This window comes from Canis lupus, chromosome 13 (assembly GCF_048164855.1).
Source record: "Canis lupus baileyi chromosome 13, mCanLup2.hap1, whole genome shotgun sequence".
NCBI classification, from domain to species: Eukaryota; Metazoa; Chordata; class Mammalia; order Carnivora; family Canidae; genus Canis; species Canis lupus.
Genome location: NC_132850.1, coordinates 33,068,704 through 33,078,591, shown reverse-complemented (window position 1 = coordinate 33,078,591; position 9,888 = coordinate 33,068,704). Strand labels below are relative to the sequence as shown.

Below are 9,888 nucleotides of genomic sequence, written 5' to 3'. Positions count from 1 at the left end.
CAACTTCACAATGAGGTAAATATAATTTAATGCATGGAAACTCTACTGCAGATGCTGTAACACATTTATTGTTTCATAAAGAAAAGTCCTAGGAATAGATAGCTAGAATTTTTCAAAGAAAATCTCAGATTATAGAATTTGAATGACTCAAAGTTAATGCTCAGAATTGTTTGAATATCTTCTTACAATGAACCACTTAATTATTTGAAATTGGTCTATTTGTCTTTTTTTTCTGATTTCTTCTAAGTTTATTCACTTTGTTATAAAACTGAGGCCTTTCTATAATGTTCTTAAAATAATAGTAATGAAATATTATGCTATGACTCACTTTACAATTCTATGAGTTATTTTCAAGATTATCTTTTGTTTTTTTAACAGCTCCATGACCAAAAAAAAAGGCACTTATTCTAATATTAATTTTTCAGGCAAATGCATTAGTGGTCAGGAAAATTAACTTTCCACAGGTCTCTTAACTAAAAATGACATATTTAAGTTATTTTAGAATGGAAAAATCTTACATTGTGGCAATTTATGCTAAAATATCTGATTCTAAGAGTTCCTGTAAACACAAGGAGAATTTTGGAGGAAAAGTAAATCCTATAAATACAGCTGATACAATCACAACATGAAACAGACAAGAATTGAGTATATCCTTCATTTGCAAAAAGCATGCATCAGGAACTAACAATTAAAGACATATCAAACCAGGCCTTTGGGAGATTACAACTTTGCATAACTTCTAGTTTTGGAAAAACAAAATATTGCTAGCATGCAACGAGAGAGTGAAAGATTACTGCCTTGTGATATTTTTAGTGTACATTTTTTTCATGTTCTTTTATGTTTTTTGGCATTAAGCTATAGAATACCATCCCCAAGTAAGGTTTTGGATGAATTCCTAAATTAAATCCACAAAATAAGAAACAGGCAGGACATTGCTGATTGATTCCAGATCTGAATCACATAAAATGAATCCCCTTAACATGAGAAATAGACTGGAAATGTTGATATTTACCTTTTATGTCAGAATGTGAACGAAGCATTTTTTCATATTTTGGCAATTGACATTAAGTCACCTCCCTGCCCCCGAATTAAGGTAGTCCCAGTAAATCAGTATAAACTTCAAGAGGAATGAGCCAGAAAAGATTCAATTGCTCTGAGGACCCATTTGCATTTTCCTGAAATTCTTTGTTCTGTGTATGATTCAGGAGACATTTAGATAAACCTGAGAGTTGAATGAGAGAATAGCACCTCATGTTGCCCCAGCTACAGAGGGAAAGAGCTTTCTTTGCCAGAGAAATGCTCCCACAGTGGAGGTCTTCCTTTGCAGCAGGACTCCATTCTTGGTTAAAAGCTAGAGTATTTGGACTAGTTAAGCATGAATCTCTCTCCCATTCCATAGGGAATGAGCTGGGCAGTCCTTCCTCCCCACGTCCACCTGCACTTCGTTAGAGAGCAGAATGCTCACATGCCACCCCACAAGATCCCCACAGTGACATAACTCCATGCAGAGACTGGCGTGACTGGGCTGGGTTTCCCCCCCTTCAGCTCTTGTATCACTAAGAATCTGGCAGCCAGTTCCGTCCTGACAGAGTTCACAGCATATATTGGTGGATTCTTGTCCATAGTGCATCTGCTTTAAGAATTAACGAAAGCAGTGTCAAGACAGAAGGTAAGTGCTGTTTTAACTATAGCACTGGGGATGCTGAATGTTTGGGACAGTGTTTATTGTAATAGGAACAGAAAAAATTCCAGAGCAACTTTGCCAGTTGCTATTCAACAGCAAATCCACAGTTTTGAGACTTTACTTTCACATTTTGCTAAACTTGCTTTCCATGATTTATGGATGTGAGATAAATTTTATAAGGTATACACTGCATTGCTTGGCAAAGGAAGCTATATACAAAGCTTCAGAAATGCAATGAGAAAGTATTTAAACGAGACATAGTAAAGAAGTTTGGCAATTAAAAGGTTTGTTATTTTATGCTAATTAGGTATATATGTTAGTATTGTTAGAACCTAATTTTGGAGCCAAGGAGGGCCATTTCCAGTAGTATTCAAAAATATTCTGCGATAAATGTGTTGTAACTTGTTACAATTTACAGTAAACATGTTATTATAAAATGTGAGCTAAAAAACTCAGACACTTAGGAATTACTTATTTCTGTTTTGTTAATTTTATCAATTTATTTTCTGGATGTATGTCTTGAGGGGGAAAAAAAAGCATGTTTTAAAGAAATTCTGGGAAAGACGATTTACTTTTTGAGAAAAGCATTTCCTCCATAGCCACAGGTATTTGGAAAAAACTGGGAGAAAGCAAAGTGCTCTTTTGCTTCATAGTGGAGTCATTATATGGTCACAAACTCTCTTTGAATTTAGAGCCCTTGTTTTTCCTTTGCCAGAAAGTATGGAAGCATTTTTTTCATCATAATTCAATACTCATATTATAGTGACCATGACTAGGTTAGTGTATACTCAATTTAAAATAAGGTGGAAGATTTTAATGAAGCAAGACAAATCTTTACAACATTAACATATTATAGCTTATAAATTATAACCTATAATTACATTAACACTATGTAATTGTTCTCATGGCCAAGTCCTGTCAACTAAATTAAATGACGCCATCCTTGTCTTAGGGAATAATTTGCCAAGGATCCGGCTGCATGTTACATTATGTCAGTTATCATAGTGATTCTAACAATTTTTTGAGGGTTTCATCTGCTAAAATAAAGTGCTTATAATTTCAAATAGAAGCAAAGAAAACTCCATTTCTAATGGCAAAAAATCCTATTTATCCCAAACCTCCTAGACACCAAGGCTTGTACCCTATTTCTCAAAAGAAGATATATTATTTTATGGTAGCTAGTGGAATGTGGATCCTGCCTCACATTGTGATTTCCCTCCCAGAGTTACCCCCTACCCCCTCCCCACCACAGCCATAACTCTCCACTCTACAAAAGTCCAAATTTCTACCTAAATTGCTAACCCTGTACTTCCCCCAAGCAATTGAAACGTATTTTATTGAGCCTTACTTAAGAAACATGTTCATATGAAGATCACTGTTACAACCCATTTTTAATTATACTCTCAATTTTGTCCTTTCCTACATGGTTCCTAATGCCACTGTTAAATGCAGACTGTCCTTAATTCCACCTCTTTCCCTCTTCCATGCTGTGAGGGCACTAAAATCCAGCTAAGTGAGCCATGCCTTCTTAAATTGTGGCATGAAGAAGGCAGAGAACTTGTGAGTTATTGAGAAAGGAAAACCTTAATTCAAAACTTGAAAATAATATATTTCTTTACCAGCTGGATCTCATTATAGGTTTAAGTTTTGTTTTGTTTTGTTTTTTGTTTTTTGTTTTTTGTTTTTCAGAATCTGTGACATTTCCCTGATTAGTAAAAAGTACTTTCTAAAACTAATGTACTAAATATTAATTTTGGAACACAGTTGTGTAGTGTGCCTAAACATCTGGGATGCTAAAGAAAGTCAAAATAATAAGCACACACCCACCCCACCAAGAATTCCGTTCCTCCACCTCAGAACCAACAATATCCAGACATTTTTAAAGAAATGTGCCCCCTCTCACACACACATACATAAGAACAGCTTTCCTCCAGGCAAAACCATAGATTGCCCATGTTTCCCATAAGGGTCTTCTTAAAGAGACATTTTAATGATGGTGAATGGTGGGGTACAGGGTGCAGTTTACAGTCGTCTTTTCATTTTCATTCGTCCAGTTTTGAAGGATGCTCCGAAGCAGTGTACTAACATGGTGGCCAGTGCGCACCACCCAGAAACCTGTTGTAGGAAGGCATTTAATTACAGAAAGACCTAGAGAGATTGACTGGACAATTGGGCCTGACTTGCCCAGAAGGGGGCGCATGTGTATGCAGTCTGACCTGAACCCTGTTCACCACACCAGAAGTTGTACCCACACATCCTTCTTGTGATACTTATTAAAGTTAGAAGGACTTCATTAGAGGCTCTAAAAAAGTACTAGAAAATAATAAAGTACACATTTGCTAATGCATTTAACATTGCAAAGCCAATATCCTTTTCCTGAAAATATGCTATTGTGTAATATGTTTCCACTTTATTTAGGATTCAAAGCATTTGCCAAAAATGAATCTAGGTGTGTTTACTCTACTCTTGGCATTAATTGGTGGTGCCAGCGGCCAGTACTATGATTACGATTTCTCCCTACCGATTTATGGGCTGTCATCACCAAACTGTGCACCAGAATGTAACTGCCCTGAAAGCTACCCATCAGCCATGTACTGCGATGAGCTGAAATTGAAAAGTGTACCAATGGTGCCTCCTGGAATCAAGTATCTTTACCTTAGGAATAACCAGATCGACCATATTGATGAAAAGGCCTTTGAAAACGTAACTGACCTGCAGTGGCTCATTCTGGATCATAACCTTCTAGAAAATTCCAAGATTAAAGGAAGAATTTTCTCTAAACTGAAACAACTGAAGAAGCTGCATATAAATCACAACAACCTGACGGAGTCTGTGGGCCCGCTTCCCAAATCTCTGGTGGACCTGCAGCTTACACACAACAAGATCCAGAAGCTGGGCTCCTTCGATGGACTGGTAAACCTGACCTTTGTCCACCTTCAACACAATCAGCTGAAAGAGGATACTGTGTCAGCTGCTTTTAAAGGTCTTAAGTCCCTCGAGTACCTTGACTTGAGCTACAATCAGATGGCCAAACTGCCTTCTGGTCTCCCAGCATCTCTTCTGACTCTCTACTTGGACAACAATAAGATCAGCAACATCCCTGATGAGTATTTCAAGCGTTTTAATGGACTGCAGTATCTGCGTTTATCTCATAATGAACTGGCGGATAGTGGAGTACCTGGAAATTCTTTTAATGTATCATCCCTGCTGGAGCTGGATCTCTCCTACAATAAGCTTAAAAACATACCGACTGTCAATGAGAACCTTGAAAACTATTACCTGGAGGTCAATGAACTCGAAAGTAAGTAGAAGGCTGTGCCTGTGCTTGACTGGTGCTTCCTCAAGCTTTTAAATGCGTAAGCTGTGCAACGTAAATATTGTCTCTGGCTCCATTAAAGAATATGAATGAAAATGCCAACAAAATATCTCTGTAATTCAAATATAGAAGAATTCTAGCTCAGTTATTTTTCCAATGTCTAGCCTTTCTTTGGAATGCCCAGATAAGCAACCATTGAGCTCACAGAGTGTAAACACGTATTTCTTCAAATTCAATATTTTGGGCTAATGAATCCTGCTGTGTTCTCTCTCAGTACCTATTTGTTATTATTTGCCCCTGTCAGGATTTAGATTTAAGCCCTACATTTATTTCTTGGCAAGGTCTAGCTGAGGGAGGAACAAACAAGTGTAGAGGAGGCACAGTCAGCAGAGGCTTCCACATATCCCTCCTGCTTACCTCCAGAGCAGCTCCCATGTACTCATGATCTCCTCTGACATAGTTGCTTGTGACTCAACATATTGCTCTGCTATCACTGACCATCACCTACCCCTGTCATCTGTGTTATGGTGTGTGTGGTCTTCACAGTATTTTTATGAAGATGGCCAGGAAGATTCAGGAGGAAAAGAATAGGATGATGATTTGGAATTTATTTTAATAGTATTAAAGTTCCCCTTTTATAAGTGTTGTATATAAAACACTTGACTTTTCCATAGTTTCTCATTTAGCTTGTTGCCATGGTTTATTTTGTATTTACCTTCTTGGTGCGAATTAGACCCGATCCATGTGGTCTGTTTATGTATTCTTCTCATCTTCTGGGACATTTTTCAATATAAGCCATACAGATTCAGGTGGAAAACTATAATTCACCATCCTCCACCTTAGTTTTAACAAAGGGTGGCAGAAGAGAAAACCTATGGTTCATGGACAAAGTTGTCTAAATAAAAAGTCAGGTGGGAAACATTGATTTAGTCATAAAACCATGTCTACAAAGTAATCTATTGAAATTGAACATCTTTATACCATGAAAGTTGGCTCTTTTGTCATATTGGATAAAGATATTGACATTTCTATCCAAAAAAACTAAAACGACTTATTAGTATGACACTTTGTAATTCTGAGACAATTTTGTGTAACTCCTGGTAGGGTAGTGGTGTTCTCAAGAAGGAGACCATGATTGCCAGCTCTGAACTCCCATATATTCTTTCTCATGTCTGGAAAGCTTGCTTGTCATACAATGCAGAGTAAAGCTATCACAGCTGAACCCTTACACCCATTTTCAGTGAAAAATTCACTGTGTGGCAATATATGGTCCCACATTATAAACATTTGTGGTTAGGAGGAAGGATAACTCAGACAACCCAAAATGCTAACAGGATTTAAGATGTTGAAGGGCTGAAAAAAACCTGTTGGATTTGGTTGGTGGAGGTTAGCCACATGAGTGGTTCAAGCTCATACTCTGAGACAAGAAAGGGGAGAGAGACAGATGCAGGGACATTTGAAGGTATAAAAACCAGTATGAATACAGGAAGGAAGAGGAGAAAAGGAGATGGGCAAGGTGGTCTATGGAAGGAACACCAATAGTCACTCAGTGCCAAGCTGAGCTTGAAACCACACTGCCTGACACACATAGTCATTTGAAAAAGATTGGTTAGTTACTTTTATTCCTTCTTTATCCTTGACATTTATATATATACTCTTCAGATATTCTTGTTGTTTGACTTTGCATGTATGTCTTCAATTCCCCTTACTTTACTACATAAAAATTATGTATATCATCATCCATATTCTCTTAAGATAAAAAGAGTCCCTTAATATTTCTCTAATATTAGAAAATATATAGCCAACGAGTATTTACCATATTTTAAACTTGCAACTTTAAGCACTGGACTAGTCATGGGTTTTCCTAATGTAAAGTAATTTGGAAAAGAGGGCAAAATTAAAAGGACATCAATAATTATTCAGCACATATTAAGTGTGTGTGAGGTGCCTAACATATCTTAATCACTTCAATCTTCGTGTAACACAATTGATAGATATGTTATATCTAATAAGAAGATCAGATAAATGTTCCAAAGTCACTCTAATGATAAAGGGCAGACATAGAAAACTAATATCATCCCATGTTTTTTCTGTTGTACCATGTTTTTTCAGAGATAGGTGCCACAAGATCCCTGAAATTTGACTGATGAGTTATGTAAAGACAACATCTTTTTTTTTTTTAAGATTTTATTTACTTATTCATGACAGACACAGAGAGAGGTAGAGACATAGGCAGAGGGAGAAGCAGGCTCCATGCAGGAAACCCGAAGTGGGACTCGATCCCGGGACTCTGGGATCACCTCCTGAGCCAAAGGCAAGTGCTCAACTGCTAAGCCACCCAGGCATCCCTAAAGACAACATCTTAGAGGACAAGAGAGCAGTGTATTAGGCTCCACTGAAGTCATCGTTTACTAGAATTTGGGAATGAAAGAAAATAACGCTATAGGGGACCAGATAAGATTAATCGGAACTAGATGTGATCAGACATAGACAGTTTCTATGTACACATGTAGAACATAAAATTTAAGAACAGCCTTCCTTTCTACTCAGAACTAAGTTGGTTGTTCATTTGTAGCAGCTTTTTTTCCCCCCACGAAAGAAAAGGACATGAGCACCAATCATGGATACTTTGTGATTTGGTGTTTGTTTTGGAGTTCTGAATTATTGTCATGAAGTGTGGTTGTTGGAACACTCTTCAGAGGTCATCTAGTTAACCCCTCTTATTTTAAGATCCAGAACCCCAAGATGCTTATATTGGTGAGGTTGCTCATACAACAGCACCAATCTTAGGTTTCTTTGAGCTAGACAAAAGATTTCAAAAAGAGTGCTTAGATAATAGGACACATTAATTGAATGTTTTTCTAAAATCAAGTATTTCTAAATGCAGAACTTATAATTAGTAAGTTCTGTTCTTTCAAAAAGTCCACCGAACGTCCTGACCTATCATAAGTATTCTTTGCTAAATATTGCTGTGTTGCTTGGTAGCCTGGAATACTCCCTTAGCCGTTCCAAATTCAGAGATACATCAAAAGTGGGAAGGAGTCCGAATATATATTATTATGGATTTGAGCATTTTTTAAGTGATCGTTTCAAGCCCATGTACCAAAAGAATAATTAACATTTCTATTATTTAATTTGCAGAGTTTGAGGTAAAGAGCTTCTGTAAGATCCTTGGACCATTATCCTACTCCAAGATTAAACATTTGCGTCTGGATGGCAACCGTCTTACCCACACCAGTCTGCCACCTGATATGTACGAATGTCTACGTGTTGCAAATGAAATCACTGTTAATTAACATCTACTAATTCCAATTCCATTGAGGTGTACCCTGGAGCAACATTTTATGGTTTATGTTTTTGTGTGTGTCAGTTTTCATAGTATTCAATTTTTTGGGTCACTTTATTAGTTTCATGAATTTCAGATTCTGAGGGAAATGTTTTGTAAACATTTTACTACTTTTTTTTTAAGATAAGATGAAAGGCAGGCCTATTTCATCACAAGCACAGACATAGACACACAGAGACAACAAACTTATGCTTTATTTGTAAATTTAGTGTTTTCTCCATCTCTACTGTCAAATGATGTGCAAAGTCTTGGTTGAATGGAAGTCAGCCAAGGATTATAACTCCTGAATCTTAACTTAATATGCCAAACAGCATGGGCTACACACATATGAATATTTAATATCTTGAACCAAATGATCTCAAATTTCAATGTTCAGATTTGCTTAACTGAAAAATAGGTGGTAAATTTTAAGACTGATGATTTTGCAAAATACTAGACCAAATTCATGAAGCCACATACACTTAGAGCAATATTTTTAGTATTAAGAATTATATAGTTACCTAGTGAAACTTCTCTTTTCTAGAATTATTTTTCACTCTAAGTCATGTGTATGTTCCTTTTTAATCATTTGCATGTTATGTTTAACAAGCTCATAGCAAAATAAAACATAGCAAATGGCATCACTGTGTTTTTTTGTGAAATTCATCTCTCTCATATATAGAAAACTAGATTAGAATTTTAAAAATATCTTGTCTGCAATATTTTAGTCATGTTAAATAGAATTTCCACTAAATAAATTGTCTGCATCTAGCATCCATTTGCAAACAGCTTTAAAACACCTCTTAGAATACGTACTTAAAAGTGTGCAGATCCCAATTTTGAAATTGCCACTAAGCAATCCTCTGGACACCAACTAGGTAGGTGTCCTACAATTCAACTCAATTCTAACACTATCTACCTAGAAGTAGTGTCAGATTTCACAGGTTAAGGGTTCAATCTACAAGACTCCCCACACCCTTGGGCTTCCAATGCCAGTGAAAAGTCCAGTTTGTTGCCTGGACTTCTGACCAACTGGCTATAAACCAGAGGTTCCTATGACCCCCTCCTTGGCTACAATTAATTTGCTAGAGAGGCTCACAGAACTCAGGAACTCTGTCTACTCACTAGATTATCAGTTTATTATACAACGATATAACACGGGAACAGCTAGATGGAAGAAGTGCACGGGGCAGAATATGTGGGAAGGGCACAGAGCTTCCATGCCCTTTTCAGGTACACACTCTCCCCAAAACTCCAAAAATTCATCAATCCAAAAGTTCTCTGAACCCCATCATTTTGGGTTTTTCTGAAGGCTTTGTTACACAAAAGTCATATCATTATCATCACAAGACAACTTTATTGTTCTTATCAAAGGAAATATCAAATATTTTAGGAACTGTGAACCAAGAATCACAGACAAAGAATCACGGTCATCTGAATGACCAAATGTGTATTTTGTGTAAATCACAATATCAGAAATCTTAAGTCTCTTAACTTCCTTGGATATTTAACATTATTTCCATTCCTAATGATGTTATTCCATTTCTGTTTACTGATTTATAT

The 9,888-nt window shown here is 36.7% G+C and overlaps 1 protein-coding gene across 1 annotated transcript; it reads left to right on the top strand.

Annotated features, from left to right (window-relative positions):
- Positions 1-1,346: 1,346 nt before the first annotated feature.
- LUM (lumican) lies at positions 1,347-8,966 on the top strand. The gene is made up of 3 exons (XM_072773043.1): positions 1,347-1,669; positions 4,103-4,985; positions 8,142-8,966. Exons 2-3 carry the CDS (start codon positions 4,124-4,126, stop codon positions 8,294-8,296), a joined length of 1,017 nt encoding a protein of 338 aa, XP_072629144.1. The 5' UTR covers positions 1,347-1,669; positions 4,103-4,123; the 3' UTR covers positions 8,297-8,966.
- Positions 8,967-9,888: the final 922 nt, after the last annotated feature.

Excerpts from the sequence above, each read along its gene's own strand:
- LUM (XM_072773043.1), top strand. The coding sequence starts at position 4,124 with ATGAATCTAGGTGTGTTTACTCTACTCTTGGCATTAATTGGTGGTGCC. Across the intron at positions 4,986-8,141 it reads GGAGGTCAATGAACTCGAAA|AGTTTGAGGTAAAGAGCTTC; the intron begins GTAAGTAGAAGG and ends TTTAATTTGCAG.